This window comes from Bombus huntii, chromosome 11 (genome assembly GCF_024542735.1).
Source record: "Bombus huntii isolate Logan2020A chromosome 11, iyBomHunt1.1, whole genome shotgun sequence".
NCBI classification, from domain to species: Eukaryota; Metazoa; Arthropoda; class Insecta; order Hymenoptera; family Apidae; genus Bombus; species Bombus huntii.
The window spans coordinates 3,959,579-3,977,178 of NC_066248.1; the positions used below are offsets into that span (position 1 = coordinate 3,959,579).

Sequence of the window (17,600 nt, forward strand, 5' to 3'; positions counted from 1 at the left end):
CTTATCTTTTCATAAGGAAACACCTCGTGCGTGTTATGCTTGTACTTGTTATTCAAATTATACAATCTTCCTAAAAAAAAAAAGAAAAGAAAAAATGTATAGGTAACAATCTTTCTTTGGTACAGCGTAATTAATATCACATTGTCCTAAATGAAAGTTTAGAAATAAAAATTCTCGTTGCGCTTTGTACGAAGCAGTGGAATCTTCTTACATCCTCTTCGATGCTCGCTTTCGTGATTCGCCCGTTGTTTTTATTCCTGGGTATCTCTGGCCTTGATTCACCGTACATCGAGCAGTCTTTTAGCATGTGCTCGAAGGATCCTGACTTTTTTCTCTCACGTACCTGACACAGTTCCTCTTCGTTTGTACATCGTGCTACTTCTTTTATTTGACTTCCCATTATTTTCTTCCTACCGATTTTGTCTGTGCCAGAACCTCATTTTAATTCAATCGAACGGTTTATTTCCATATACCGTTCTCTATTCACTTTTCTCCGAGCTTCTTGTAACCTGCTTCGTTTACTAAATACAACCATTCAATGAATCTTTGAGCGACACGTTTAAGCGACCACAGCGATTACGATAATAACATTTTTTCTTCTATCGTGTACATAGACTATACCGACAAAGCTGTAGGACACCCTGTACACGGTAAATGTTAATATCTTCGTTCAAAGGAAACTATACGATGTGTGAAAAGTCGGTGAAGTTACCAATATCGCAAACAAGGGCTCCCGGCTCCAATTCTTCGAGAAATTGATAGATTCGTGGCCAGTGTCGACTCTGGACCGTTTTTTCGGCGCATTGCTCGTAAACTTCGTGGACGTAGGCTTGCTCCAAGGCCACCGACCGAGCTACTTGCTCTCCGTCGCTTTCAGACATCCCTCTCGCTAAGATGGTTTACCCTCATCCACACGCGTGTCCGCGAAACTGCAAACAAAATCGTCACTCGTTATCGATCCATAAATTTCACAGTAAAATATCTTTACTTGAACTTGACAGAGTGCAAGGAATTTCGTCGTTGTACGAAAAGACTAAATTGAGACTAAACCTACAACGCTTCTACTTGAAATCCATTGAAAATATCTCTGTATATAGTATTTATTTATTTATTATTATAGCGAGATTATTATATTATTACAATTATATTATTTATGTTGAAGTGGTCACACCACTTATAAGAAAACTCTACGTCTGGTCTTTTTAGTTTTCTCAAGCACCGAAGCCATCGACAGCGCGTAGACAAAAGACTGCGACGAAGTCAGACCATAAACGGTAGACAGGCGACGTTGGCTTCGGGGTTTTTAGTTATCGGGTAAACACCACGAACAGGATGGCACCCAGATGTCTGCATATCCTTGGTGCGCACCCTCAATAGTCTTAATTACCCACCAGGGGTCTTGGCATTTTCATAGTTAAGGTCCTTCGGACCAAGCGAGTATTTCCTGTCTTAGATTTCCCCTTACGTTTATTGTCTACCACGTGTTAGCTTAGAAAGTTGATTTTCTTCGCATCTGGTATGTTCCGTTAGCAACTTTCTCGCGAGGGCGGCTAAAACCCTTCCTGGTCCACCAACCGTCTTATTATCCAATCGGAGACGGTGTCTACTGCCCTCACTTCCTTAACCAAAATTGTCATCAACAAATCCGATAGTCCCCTGTCCTTAGACACACCCACCCCTAGCCTTCCTCAGACATAGTATTGCCAGAAAAGCTCACTTATTCTATATCCTTAGAATAGTCAACATATCTATACCGGTCTCTACCCTTATAAGTGGCGTACTTAACGTATCGTTGTAACTAAGTCTTACATAACGTGGTTGGAGTGAATTGTGATTTATGTTAATTCAGTGTGTGTTACATTGTGATTGCTGAATTCATAATAAAGTTTAATTAAAACAAAGTTAATAGTTGTGTTACGACTCAGCTATTTTTATTTTCATCAACCAACCCTAAAAATTACGCGACACTAGCGTGCGGATCTGGACCAGCTCAAATTGTATCCTTACTTATAATTACGCTTCTATTTAAATATATTTTCTGCCTTGCAATTTATCCACGTGTTTACACATCGAATAACCTCAACAATTTATAAGCTGTGAATTCAAATTGAAAAAATATGTAGATCGATATTAAACGAGACAGAGTGAAGGAAACAGCAAAAGGCGAGGGACTGTTTGCTCTTGCCGTGGTTTTCTACTTGTCGTTTCACGTTACGCTTGTTTTGAAACGGTCTGTACAGTCACTGGCAGCGACCGGATAACCGCCGGTAAATAAAACTGATCCTGATTTCTAATTACGATGGAACTTGAATTACACAACCCAAAACCGCTGCAACTAATTTTACCTCGCTAATCCTCTGCGTTTTTTTTTTAATCTGATAAAAGACCTACGCAAGGTCACGCGACGATTCTGTACGAAATTTATCATTGTCGTCCCACGTTAACAATAACGCGACGGTTTCTCATAACACGGAAGCTCGGAAACTCTGCGCAGCGGGTTTCTCGACTCGTGTCACGGTGCATTTTCACTTGCTCGTTACGTTTATTCGCCAAAACTATCCTCCGCGTCGCATTGTCTTCCGTCTTATCACCTACGATGAATGGAAACAAAGGATCGGTTTAAATTATTCGAGCGCAGGACAGCTACGCGTATCTCGCCACGCCTCTAAATATTCTACGGATATTTTCCACGGGAATTTTTGTTTAGGAAAAGAAATGAAGTTTGATCTCGTTGATCGAACGTTTCGTCGGAATTTTCGTCCCGAACATTCGTCAAATTCCTATCAATTTTTTCGACCGGAACAAAGAAGATACCATTTTGCGATGGTGTGACGTTAGTGAAAGACGTGGCTGATTGTTTATAAACGTTGTTAAGGTATGTTAATGTTGTCAAGGAGTGTTGTGAGCGTTACCAAGGTTTGTTGAGGGAAAAATGAGCGTGGTAATGCTGTCAGAGTTGAATTAATCGTGGTCGAGAGAAGTTCATCGTGTTGCTGTGACGTAGAAATAGTGATAAGCGAATTCGTGAAGCGCGATATTATATTCGATTTTGTGAGAGTGTTGCAATATTGTGTTTATCGTACTGTCTTTTCTGTTAATTTATAATAAACATTCCTCTGCTGTCCAGCTACGAATCTGCCAGTTTTTTCGAATCCTCCGAGTGGGATCGCTTTCGTTTTCAGTGCTGCAGTCGTGCGAAGCACGGCTTTAATTTTATTTGGTCATCCATTGATATTCCATAATCGGCGGCCGACGATGGATTCCGGTTTTCAAAGGTACCGGTTTCGTACTTTCTCGTCACTTTCATTTACCAAGCGCTCCCTACACGGTTCCACCTCGATAAGTTGTGAGGAAATCGTTGATGTTTATTAACATCCTTCGACCACTCTTATTCCCAATAAATTCTCGTATCTTACGTCGTTCCCCTCGTGATTTCGTGGCGAATATTTCTCTCTTTGATATACCGATAGACTCGTAAACAATCGTGATATCAACATCATCGTTTCAAGTTATGTTTAGAAAGGTTCAATTGATAATTGAATCGCATGGAAATGAATTATTAATCCGCTTAAACTTGATTACTTAGTCGCGTATCGTAGATCGTCGATGCTGTACGAGGAATATCTCGTAAGGAATTTATTGCAAATACAGTAAACCGTCGTATAACGCGAGTTTTTGCAACGCGAATATGATATAACGCGGCAAATACGCGTAACAAAGCAACAGATTCGTTGAAAAGATCGAACGTGATTCAACGATTGAAAATGAATATTTACTTGCATGAAAACGAAGACGTTGCAACGCGATTTGCGACGATTCCGACGATGACTGATAACGAAGATCGTAAAAGTATTTTTCAATTAAAAAGAATCTTCAAGAACACAATACGTGGATTTGTATAATTACATTTTTATTAAATTTCAATGAAATACAACATTCTTTACATACATGAATAACATGTTTTTTTTTAATCAACTTCGTATATACGTTATTTGTTTTTAAAATATTGTCCTATTCGATAAAACGTAGAAAATAAAAGTCGACATAGCGACGATCGCTTGGAACACGTTACTTTCGGAAAACGCGATTTTACTGGAGTTTATCGTGCCTCTGAAACAATTGAACATATGAAAAAATATGTTCGTATAATCTTCGTAAAATATTCGTATAATCTTCTGCATGGAAATCGTTTCACATGAGAATCCAAGGACGATTAAATTCTTTTTTTTTTTTTTTTATCAAATTAAACGCTTCCTATTACGTACAATTGAAATTTCCGATAGATTGCCGATTAAAACGTAATACAGAAACGCAACGTAACGTATAAAATATTCCGCGGTGAAGCGGCAGAGCCGGCGGAAAGGTTAAAGTTTAAAAGGCTTTAAAGTTTAAAAATGCCAGCAAGAGTCTAGAGGCGCGTTTTTTTAAAAAGAACGACGCAAAGGAGGGTTAAAAATAGTCGTCTGCAAGTACTTCCGTTAACGCTAAAATAACAGCTCCAAATACTTCCGTATTCCGTGTATGTTTCACCGGAGGTTCATCCTTAAGAGGACCTAAGATATTTTTAAACGCCGAGCCTCCAAGCTCTTTCATCGAATTCAAGGAAAATCATCCGTGAACATATCTGTCCTCGACTTTCGTTCACATCCACGGTCAAAGCCTAATCGATCTTACTTTTTGATGTAACCAAAACGCGTTCACCTTTCCAACGAACTGCAACGAAATATTCACATAAATCATAGAATGACGAAACGAGAATAAAAATACGCCCATTATGGTCGTTAAACTTTTCGACTGTTGCAACCGTGTTAAAAAGCGATTCTATTCCGATCGTCGCTTCGCAAAAATTGAAAACCGTGAAATTGGGAATAGTCGGTGGAGCGTTTTGGCGGAACACACCGGGCCAGAATCTACAGGTAGCACGTTCGACCTAATTAATCGTCGCTGGTTGGCCTACATCCTAATGAATCGCGTATTGACCAGTGCAACTGAGCTGCACGCACGAGATTATCAGTCGACAGCTGTCGCGAATCCAGTTCGAAACAATAGCTTTGGACATTGAAAAAGAGAAGAGGAGGTGTTCGACTAAACGTACGTTCCAAACTGATATCCACGCTCGAAATTGATATTGCCACGTGATCGCGTGCAGTGAGGTTCTTCGCTACGTGCGACATTGCGCCTGTTACTATCGCCTCGTGTATTATTTTCTGCTTTTTTATTTATTTTCCTCCTTAGTTTCCTCGGTTTGACGATGATCGAGAATCGATGAATCGTATGGCAAGGACTTTGCTTAGTTACGCGTTCCATAGCGTCGCTACCGATGGATGGAACTTTATTCAAATCCTGTCTAGTCGTAAATCAAGAATCGAGAAAATTACTAATAATCGATGCAACGATAAACGGTATTACGTGTTCTTTCGTGGTTTTAAATTTTCCATAAATGTGTAGAGGAAAAGAGGGAAGAGAAGAGGAGAGAAGACAGGCGATAAAATCATCTTACTCTTCGGCTCTCTACCAATCAACTTCGTCGAACGGAATCATCATCAACGCGTCAGAGTGTTGATTTGAAAAATCGATCGGACTATCTATAATTGGCTGTTTGACAAACCGAACAAAAGGTACGGGAGGGAAACCGAGATACCGAGAGTATATCTGCTTGTGAATACGAACGGGTTTTATCGCGTCCAAAGAGAAATGCTCCATATACGTCAATCCATCGATCAATCAACGCTGTTTTTTCCTATGAGTTTCCCCAGGCGTGCAATATTAGTTTGTCCAAAGGAAGGACGACGATTGGAACGATCGTGAAACTGTATTCTAGATCTCGTAATTGCAGCAATGTCTCCATCTAAATATCTTAGCGTGGTAACATTTTCTGCGATCGCGAATCGGACAACAAAACAGCTAAATTTATTACGACAGCTATATAGAAATAACGTAGCAGATCTCATTGTGAAGATTAGATCGCAGTGGAGATTAATTGTACTTTCTTTCGAATAAACGGCCATGTAAACTTTAGGCGAACGTTCAATCAAGTTTGTATAGAGGTGTTTGAATTCGAAGAAAAGAGGAATACGAGGCAATTAGAGTACTTCGTTTAACGAAAGGCGAGCAATTAACGTAATACTCGTAACAATAATTAATAGCTTCCAAAGATTCTTCGAGACTCTAATAACTCGGTTATAGTTCAAATACTTTATACCTGAACGTTATTCGTAAATCATATCTGTTCAAGTGGGTCTCACTTCTAGGGAAACTCTACGTCTTCTCTAGTGTTTAGTTTTTGGCACGACGATTCTCTTTGCAGCTGTTCCTCCGTTATATTGGGTCGGCAACTAAGCGATTGCGAAAAGATCGCCGACATACAGACAATATCGATGATAAAGCGCAAATGGCGACAAGCCGAAAGGGTCGGAAAACTTCAATCGATATATTTCGGCAACGCAGCCGTTGATCGTTCACTTAGCCACCGGAAGAGACGAGAGTCAAGAATCGTTAACCGAGAGTTGTCATATCGCGCTACTGTATTAAGTCCAAGTTAAACAATCATCGTTTTCTGTTTAATCCACTGTAATAAATCCATCTATCAATGTATTATCACATAGGATAGAAACCACTGGAAATTCTAAGTTCTAACATTTCTGAATAAAAAATTTCTATAATACATTCATCCACACGTTTAGTCTCTCTATTCTGAGATATAAAACCTCAACTTATAATTATGTATATGTAATTGTTAATTAATTATACATATAATTACGAATTATAATATTTAATTGTTATTGGTATTTCTATCGATACCGATACGGTGCTTGTAATAAATGTAATCGAGTATCGTAAACGTCACATCGATGATATTTATCAGGTAAAATATAGAACTACGAAAGGACCAAGTATTTCAGAATCCAATAGCCGAATCTAATATAAATCTGATATAATAAACCTAATTGAAATCGTTGTGGCCATTTATGAGCCAGAAATACCGCATAATTGCACAAGACATGCTAAGCCTGTTCCTCTCGTATTTCGCGTGAATGCGCCACTAGTGAAAACTTACCACGCTCGACCATCGAACAATAACTTCTTCTCCTTCGAGCAACGTTTCTAAAGCTTCTGTTCCTGGCAACGGTGGAGGACCCTCGTCGAAATGGTCGTCGTCGACGTTCGTTGTCAACATGGACGACACAAACAGGTCGAGTGGTCTTTCCATTAACGAAAGAGGAATTCTGCAAGACGCGTCCGCTCGTGGCTGTACGAGCCACGAGCACGTGAAGAACGACGCAAGAAAAGAATAACAGCTGAGAAGGGAGAAACGTCGAATTGAAAGAGCAATCCACAGGTAGATCGATCCTCCAGAGGGATTAAAATCGAGAGCGACACTGCTCTTCGACGCTCTCCGTGCATCGAACACAATCTCAACTATCCTGCCTTCTTGAGCACTACGTTTCTCATTTATGAAATATTATGAAACGATTATGCATCTATGTATATATTTGTTAAGATACGTAGTAGTCTTTGAATAATTATACTTAGGAAAATTCGTAAGCGTACATTGATTAAAAAAAGGAGTGGTCTTAAGTAACCGATATGAAATAATTCCATTCACAGTTTAATCAAAAAGGGTCTAAATGAGTCTATCGTCGACGATGCGATACGAAGACGTTGCAAACTACCACCAATAAAATAATAATCATCGTGTAACGATTCCTTCGTGAACATTTTACCTGTTCATTCTCTTTCTCTCTCTCTTTCTCTGGATTCGCGATTCTTATTTAGAGTTTGATCATTGGTAAAATTCGTAAAACAGAAAAATTCGGGAAAAATGGCTATTAACAAACGTACACACTTACATCTCCAAGAAGAAGATACCGAGCAGGAAAATCTTCGTTAAAATAATCCACCATGTACGGTAGAACATTTTTATAAATATGTGTGAGAAAATTTCATTCATAGACCGATATCGGATGGTGGTATGCATCCGCAATAGAACAACTCTTGCAGAACCTTCAGAATCAGTTTATCGACCCTCTGCTTTTCTTTGGCGCTAGAACTGACATAGTTGTCCCTGTAACGTAGATAAGGAACTGTGTACGCTCGGCACCAACGTAGAAATTCACCGGTGTCTTCCGTGCGAATGAACGTGACGATGGCCCAAAGCGTGCACAAGTTCCGCGACTTCCGTTTCGTTTGAAGGTACAGCTGGCAGACGTCCAGGAACATCATCAGGTCGACGACGCTCTTCCCCATCGATGAGTAGGCGATCGTTTTGAAAATCTTCTTTCTTCGAAAAATTCTATTGTTCTTAATCTCGCGTATTCTCTTCTTTTCTTTTATCCTATGTTTTAGCACCTGCAACGAATGATCGCTTGGAATTAGCGACCTTTCTTTAATAGATTTTTCACGACTTTGAATTGATTTTTAAAGGGGCTTTGGTGTTACGAATGTTCAGTTAACTCTTTATAAATTTCGTGAATTTTTCTTTCCTTTTCATGCGCTTTAGAGAAAATGCTGATATCGCGTTCTTTGATCTTTTAAACGTTTAATGGAATCTTCGTTAAAGGCTTTTTATAAATGAAATAGTTCGTAATTGTTTCATAGTTGATAGTAAATTCATGATCCTAACAATTCTTTTTTTTTTAAAGTTAAGGTTTAAATTAAAAGACAATCATCTTTCAGACGATTTTTAATTGGTCTGCGTTTCCATTCATCCAATATTTTAAATGTTCAGTAAAATCTTCGTCAGAGGTTCGTCGCTAACCTAATGTAATCATCGTAAGAATCCACTATTTACAAAAGTTCGATACAAACATCCCGATATTTGATCAACATCGAGTATTTTCATCTCCTTATCGCGTACCGATAAATTCGCATTTTACTGTCTGCACATCGATCAAAGTCTGTGGAACGTTCAAACAGACCCATCCGCTGATTCGGTCGACAGTTCGACGAACAGATGTCATTAAACATCAAACAACTTCTCGATTCTAAAATCGAACAGAGATAAATTCTTATCCAAGCAAGTAAAAAATCTAATCCGATTTTTATCCAACTCAACGGTGTCCTTATTGAACACGTATGATATCATTTCATCAACTAAAAACTCTTCTCTTTAATCCCCGCGCTTCTTTATTACACTTTATGGATTCCCTTCTCATTTTGCTCCGTTTCATCTTCGAAGTCCCCTTTTATTTCAATCTTCGCGTTTCTTTCACTAGTATTCTACTAAATCATAAGTTTGCCACGGCTCCTCTACGATCTTTTATCTTCTATTACAATTGCCTCCTTTTCACAGCATCTTCTCCCTCTAGAATCCACTTATTTTTACTACGGTTGCTTCTACTTAATCTTTTCATATTTCCTTCTTTTTATAACTCATCCTCACCCTACAATCTTTTGTCTTTTATCATTCTTTTTATACTTGTCTCTCACCGTAGCTATTGTTTCTTCTTATCATCTCAGCGTCTATTTAATCCTTCCAGTTTCTCGTTTCTACGACTCTTCCTTGGAATCTGTTTCCCCTTGCTACTATTTGCTCCTATCCGCTACCATATATGGAAATATATTTTACAACTTCACGCTCCAGAATCGTCCGTCTTTGATTTCACGGTCGCCTGTCTTCCTGTTTCGACGTCAACGACAAACCGACCGAAAGGAGGCTGCCTCGTCCAACGAATCGTTCCTTTGCTCATACTCTGCACGAAATAACGGGCAGATCGGATCTCTGACGTACGGAAACGTTATCGGTGGTTGGCGAAACCGCCGGTTACACTGTCGGCGTGTAATCAGAGAGGCAGATCCCCGGAATCGATGCAGCGGCGCACCACGAGTGCACGGATCACAAAAATCCGCCGTGAAAGGTAAACGGTACACACTTTGCTTCTCCTCGAGTTCTCCTCGACTTGCCCGTTTCCAAGAACAGGGAACGGCAGGATCAATCCGTGGAACCGTGAACAGCGTCACTGCTCTCCATTCGTGACGCTGCACCGCCGCCCCCGCTTGTTCTCTGTACAGACAGCCACCGATAGAGGCGGCGGTGGTAGCAGGTGGTAGCAAGCCTTCAAAGGGAACGGAGGAGGCCTCGTTTCTCTGCTTTTCTGTCGCTCCCTCGCTTCGACCGCGCTATTCACTCTCTCTCTCTCTCCCTCTATCTATCTGCTCTCTCTGTCTCTCTCACTGCCGCCTATACTCGATCTCTTTCCAACCCACGGCCAGCTTCTGCTTTACGCGTCTCTGCCCCTCTTTATCGGAGACATCGTGGTCCTGTGCAGACACATGCTGAAAAATGGAGCTTCGCATGGAACAGAGCTGAACGATTCTCTGTTGTACCAACAATGAATCTCTCATTGCACCAACAATATGTTATATCAAGATCTTCCTTTTTTTCAGTTTTCCTGATTTTCCGTACGTTACTCTTTATACAGACCGTTCTCACTTTGCAGGACGCAGTAGTAATCGAAACTGTGTTTCTCTAGATATAAAATCCTTCTTCCTTCGTCTTGACATCTATGCGATTTTTCTTCTTACTCTGAAACATACAGCAGTAATCGAACTGTCTTTTTCAAGCCGTCCGTAGAAATAGAATCTTTCGTTCTTCGTCTACGCGATTTTCTTTCTTATTTTCAAGCATATAATGCAGTGGTCGAACTGTCTGTTTCCAGCACCGAAATTCTGTCAATTGTTACAAAATTTCTTTCTTCTTCGTCTTGTCGATTTCTTGTTAGACTTTGCGAGAAACGTATACTAGTAAGGAAATTCTCTTTTTCGAAATCTTCTTCCAGCTTCTGCGATTACTTGTCACTCTCTACAGTTCTTCTGATTCTGGTACACGAACTTCCTTTCTGGTGCTCCTAGTTCTTTGTTATCCTCTATGGGCAGCTTTTCCTAGCTCACACTCTGCTCTATCAAGTAAAATATTACTCTGCTATTCTCTGTATGTCACCTTCCTTCTCATTCCAGTTTATTCCAGCAAATACAGTACCTTGGGGTTCAACCGTCCCCGGTTTCAGCCACTGCTTGTAATCTTATATTTCCGTGACCTATCCAATCAACAGAATTTTCCTCTCCCACCCTGCGCGGTTGTTCCACCATTACGCTTTATGAATCTCTCTTACTTCTGTCCATTTCATCAACTAAACTCCCTGTCTCGCCTTACGCGTGTCCGCTTCTCTATTACACTTTTTATTCGTTCTCGTTTTTGTCCATTTCATCTTGCGACGCCCTTTTTGTTTCAATCTCCGGGGCTTGTTCTGCCAGTACTCTACTAAATTATGGCTTTATTACAAAACATAACCGGTTACCATAGGATCTTTACCTTAACATTTCCTTTTATCCTAGTCGCTCCCATTTCACTCTCTTTTTCTTATCGATTTCGCGTCTTTCGCCGTAAAATCTTCTATTATTTTTTATCAGCTAGCTTTATTAACTAGCTTCCACTCGGTCGTTTCCTTTTCTTAATCTTATTTCTCGATTATTTCCCCTCTACTTTTTGTTTAACTCGCCTGTGATCGTGTGCCTTTCTCCGTTCTTCATTCATGATATTCTTCCTCTTCTCCTCTCTTCCTCACCGCTCTGTGTCACTAACGCACGTATACTGATACATCCTATCACACACACATACGCGCATATACTGACGCCACCAATACGCGGCTGCGCGTTGAATTTATTCGATATCCTCTTTCACATAACCGGGTTAATTTTGGTGCGCTAGTTTAACTAATTTAACGACGCACGTTGGACCACCGTCGCACGCTGTATTGGCCACTCTCGGCCGAAACACGCACGCAATTTCCATGCACGATCCTTCAATCCGCTTCGAGCTTCGATCCTCACTACGATAGCCCGAGCGTTTGAAAGAAAAACCGCTTTTACTCCATTTACGCTTTCACCGTCACGATACGACGAAATGATTTCTGGACGGACGTTGTTCGTGAAATAAATTACAACTCGCCGATGAGACCACGTAATTCCACGTAAATTCCACGTGAATTTCACGTAAATGTAACCTACTTAAATAATTCCATAACGGGATTTATATATTAAACGTGACGTAAGTAATCTTCGAATGAAATTCACGAGCAATCTTAGCAGAGATATGTATTGAGTTGGCAACTAAGTGATTGCGGCCTTTGTCACTGGATGATAATGACAAAATCCGCAATCACTTAGTTGCCAAGCCAATAATTGTAAGGTTTCTATACGTCGATCAGCTATGGAGAAGCAACGCGTTGAAAAGTTTCCTTGTGACAAAAGGCGTGCGTAATGGCTCGTCGGCAACGACGACGCGTATTACGTCCGGAGGCAGTGAATAGAAATACCTAGGGTAAGCTAGAATTCGCAGCTGTTGCAAGTGATAGTGAAAGTGTCGAGGAGAAAGGAGAAGATAGGAGCAAGATAGCGCGGAAAACGTTTCAGGCACGCGCTCCACGTTGAAACACGATTTCAAGATCGACGGTGTAATTCTCCGATTATTTTCTTTATAGAGAACGAATCTGTTTGTACGTCGGAACACGGTTAAATAAGATGAATTTCCTATGATAAATAAAATTATTCGAATATTTATTTCACTTGAAGTAATTGGATTTCGCACAAAAATTGCAATTATCGAGATTCTTAAAAGTTGTCGAAACAAAGAAGTTTTATTATAGTTATATTATATAATATAAATAATTAATATTAATCAATAATAATTGATAAATAAAATAATTAAATATCTATATATTAATATAAATGTATTATATTTATATTATATTATAACACTATAATATATAAATTCCTGAGACACACTGCTGAACATCGTGGCTGTCCCGCACCTCCTTTTTCTCACATTTATGACGTTGTTCTTAGCAACTTGAACCTTCAGCCACTGAGCAGTAGAAGGATGATGTTTGATATCTTGCTCGATTGTAAGATATTCAAGGGCGTAATACCTTGACCTGACGTGATTCAGCTGTTTCCTCTAAACGCTGCTTGTAGAAGACCAAGGAATTACAATTTGCTTCATTCTGAACAACACCGTATAACATATGGCTATTTTAATTGCGTAAATCGCACAGCTATTCCTTCTAACGCTGTACATACGACGACTCATCTATTTGATCAATCCATCGGTTCGTTAAAACACTCTGTAACACGCTTACTGAATTTTTGCGTTTGGTTTGTCTTGAAACTTATACTTTTATCCTCTGTATCGAAGATAGCAAAGTGGTTTTTCCTACCGCGGTTAAATAAATCAATCAAATTAAGCGAAGAATAGAAGTAGGACATTCGAAATTTCCTCAGAAAAATTTAAACTTCAGAACGAGAGAGAATCGATTACGATTCTTAACAATTATTACGACGAAGAAGTAACTATAGCATAATCCATAATTCACATCGCGGAAACAGAGTCTCTCGGGTTTCTCGACGATTCAACGTCCACGAAGAGATAAAGTTGAAAGATTCTGCGAATGTTAACGATCGTGAGAAATTGTAGAAATTGTAGAAAAATATAGGGCGGTAAAATGATCGATGAAATCTCGCGGAGATCCGTTTCGAGATGGTATGTCTCTTCCGAACGATTTCACCGACGAGTTTCAAGTTTGTCACCTATTTACGCGACGGAGTTGTATCGAGGTCCTTTTTACCCGTTTTTCTATAGACGTCCTTCGTCGATCGAGTCCCAGTTCCAACGCAATAGACGCCTCCGACTTGCAACTTTAACCTAATTACAATTTACACAACGTCGAGACGGATTTTCTTCTCCTTCCTACGGTTTTCCATTTATCGTTTTACTCCGATCACTTTTTCAGTCGTTCGGCAATTTTTCAATCGATGCTCCAACGATTTAACTCGAATTTTTCTTATCAATGATATTTATACGATAATTCAAAATCTTTCGTGCAATTAAAACGAATACGGTTCAGATAATTAACTGTTTCTTGACTAAACATTCGTAGCTAACGTTAAAGTGGTTTCCAACGATCGTATGGAATATTATTAGTTCGTTCGAGTTTGCTTGCTTGTTCTGTGCTTCTCTGTGCATATTATATGCATAGCAATCCATGTAGAATATAATAAGATACGTCTTATTACTAGCGTTGCCAATATCTTATTCGTGATAATTTATTCGCTATTTCTGGATTTTGTAAGTCGTAATATCTGTATTCAGAATACTTTGCGCCATATTTGCATGCGCAAGAATAAGGATCAGCCTAATATTGACTCACGGTATTTAATTTTCAATTTTGTGACTAGAGGTATTATTTACCGACTGGAAAAAAACTATTGGATCAACGTGATTTGGCAATTAAATAATTTAACCGGTAATGTGTTTCTATGTATTGTGTAAATTTATTCTTTCAGAGATCGATTCTGTCAACTTTTTTCTGTTCCTTTCTTTCGTTAATTGGACAGACGAGACGTTGATGTTTGGCTAACAGTCTGCTGCAGTCGGAAGAATATTTTTAGCTATACAAGACGTTTCAAAGTACATAGCACATTCTTTGTGATCAAATTAATGAACATTTCAAGATCGTTCGAAGTTTGCAAAACACTCAAAACACGAGAACCTTCCGGTATTTTCTATTAGCAAAAAGATCATGCAGCAGATTCCGAAATTATATCTACGACAGAAACGTTCCAAAAAATTCACAGGAAAAAATCTTCCAAGGAATCTCTGTTCAAGCTTCGTCTCTTTAATGCGAATTTGTATAAATATTTACAAATTGTCCGTTTAACGATACTATATTATTGCTGAAATAATTTACGATTCGAGATTATTTTTCTGAAAAAACAAACTAATTTTCTCGAAAGGTTTTCATCTCCTGAGTCACCCTGTAAACGAATCGATTCGTCGCTCCTTGTTTCATTTTTTCTTCTGCTTTTTCTGCCGCCTTTGAATCGACGCTGATTCAAGGTGACCAAAATTAATATTCTTCGTGTTTAGACTTTTTTCCTCGGTCGAGCGAAGCGGCAACAATTTTAACAGACGATAAATCACGGCACACTCGACGCGATTAAGCGATAGTAAAATATTCCTTCACGGCGGCTGAATTATGCGCGTTCTAAGTGAATCACAGTGTACAGGCGTTAAAGCGCTATGGAATCGTTAAGTTTACTTTATTAGCAGCGTTAAAGCGTCGTAACGCCACTACCCTAGAAGACGCTACCATTTTACGGCGCCAAAATAGTTGACAACTAGAATGCTTCGAGAAATAAGTTTCACTTTATGTCGTCTTTAACCGAGTCTTATTAACAAAGGGATACAAATCACAAACGTTATCGTAACTAGCTATTGTTTCAAATTGAAAAAAGAAAAAGAAAAAAAGATTATCTAATTCTAATGTATTTCTATCTAAATTGTGTATTTTCGAGTCGGTTCCTATCTATGTATAGTTTAGTTCAAATATCACCACTAAATCATTTCGTCATAATTTATGTAAATTAATTCCTCGTCGTAGACAAGTATTTTCTTCAAATTTATTACTTGTGTAAGTATACCTGTTCTTTTTTTTTTTTTTTTGAATTTTCATAAATCATCATCAATTTACCTTTCATCGATCTTTACGATCTGCATCGATCTACAACGTTGCATTCTTGTAGGAAAAACGAAAAATATCGAGGAATCTCTAATATCTCTATAAGTTTGACGTTTGTCATCTCATCGCGTTCCATTTCTGGGCCATCTTGTTATTTCAACGGGATCTGTGGTTTCTACACTCACAGATTGCCCCACTACGATACCATTGTTCATGATGAGGATCTTATTGCTCGTACGGGTTACCAATTGCCCATTGCCTGCCTTACATCTTTCTACTGTCTTATAGAATGACGTAATTTTACGTCAACCAGATATAGGTCATGAGAAGACGTAATTGTACGTGAGCGCCTGTGAATATAATATAAAACAAACCGATGGAACTAGATCAGAAATTGAATCAACGATATAGAATGGAAGAACCGAATTGAAAATCGAAATGGTCGCATAAAATGGAGATTAAACGTTAGGTTAATAAAATAAAACAATAGATCAGACAATATGAAACAACATACGTTACGTTATGTATTGGATTTATAAAACGAAATAAAAAAAAACTGGATGAAAATTTAAGTTAATGGAACAAAGTGAAAGAGTTAGATTGAATAAAAAAAAAAAAAAGAGAAGATTTATACGCGGCAAGCGAAAGCGTACGTGAAAATAAATCGTAACGAAATATGGACGATTTCGTTCGTCCAACTATAAACGTAATCGTAAATGATCGTTACAAAGTTATGCAACGAAGAAACCTTTGAGAGCAGCAGACCTGTCCTCACCGATCGGCCGCTTGTTCACGCAACAGTCGCAAGAATCGACGCCACTTTCACCCACGATCTTGCGATTTCTTTCAGTTTCACGAGACGCGGTTAATTACAACGCCACAGTAAAATGAAACGATATCCTTCAATTTAATCGCTATACCTTTCTTTAAATATCAATCAACAACTCTGATCAATTTCTTCCAGCTCGAATACTTTCTATAGCAGATACCGTACTAAACTGTTAAACTATGTTAAGCTGTACGCTGTATGTAGCTCTGCAAAGTCTTTCTTTTGTCTCGATCTCGCTTCTTTTTATTAGAACACCTAAGGTATTAAGTATCACCATGAAGTTACAGGAAATTCTCTTCTCTCTTAAAACAGAAATTTTATTACGATTTCGATCCAATTATCGATCCAATTATGCTTTTCTATTGACACGCATGATCTCGCGTCTCAACGTAGATGTTAGACGTCTTCTTAAAATATTACAAAGCTTTCTTGTTTACTGATCACAGATAAATCGAAATATATATATATATTACAGAGATAAATAAATCGTAACAGGATTAACAAGATCAAGAGGAATCTTCAACAACATCCTTGGCTCGTCGTTAGCCCATCTTTTCGTCGAAAATCTTTATTAGAAATTGTAAGTTCTCTCTCTCTCTCTCTCTCTCTCTTTCTCTCTCTCTCTCTCTCTCTCTCTGGCTCGATATTCTCATTCTCTTCAAACTGGGCGTATACTTCTACGAACTGTTATACGCATGTACATATCATATCGCATAATCCGAGTAACCATTGAACTAGGTCAGCCGGTATATGGCGAACAAATTGAGTTTGCATGGTGCAAAATCGAAGGACCTCCGTTCCATTAAGGATTCGTCCACACTGGATACACAGCATAGTACGTTAACGCTGAGTTAAACATTGGCCAAGATTTTGTCTGTCTCTATCCCCGTCTGTTCTTGAAATAAATTTTGTGAAAGCGTCCTTCGAAATTATGTACGTCGAATGAAAAGATATATCGGAGCTTCTTTGCACGATCGATTTAATAATAGCAATATTTCATTGGTATTAGCAGATTCTCTATTAAGACGCTATCAAATTTACTGACAGGGATAGTGATTTTTACGAGTTACCTGGTCGAGAAGGTTTGATATGAAATTATAAAATTTAAGAGAAACGTAGTTGTGTAATTTATCAGCTTGTTAATATTCTGATATTGGTTTGTAAATTAACGTGCAAGAGGGTGAAGGTATACCGTGAACCGCACCAGAAGAGAGAAATACTTGGAATTTCCTAGAAATATCTCCCTCTATAATTGG

The 17,600-nt window shown here is 38.8% G+C and overlaps 1 protein-coding gene across 3 annotated transcripts in view; it reads right to left on the minus strand.

The window, feature by feature from the left end:
- LOC126870860 (uncharacterized) overlaps positions 1 to 17,600 on the minus strand; it is a 46,645-nt gene that overhangs the window by 14,881 nt on the left and 14,164 nt on the right. For all 3 annotated transcript variants that reach the window (XR_007691455.1, XM_050628945.1, XM_050628944.1), the window contains exon 2: positions 713 to 929. Coding sequence is in view for 2 of the 3 variants with exons in the window: in XM_050628945.1 (XP_050484902.1) it covers positions 713 to 881 (169 nt within the window). In the remaining variant the exon portion in view is untranslated. The remainder of the gene's footprint in view (positions 1 to 712; positions 930 to 17,600) is intronic.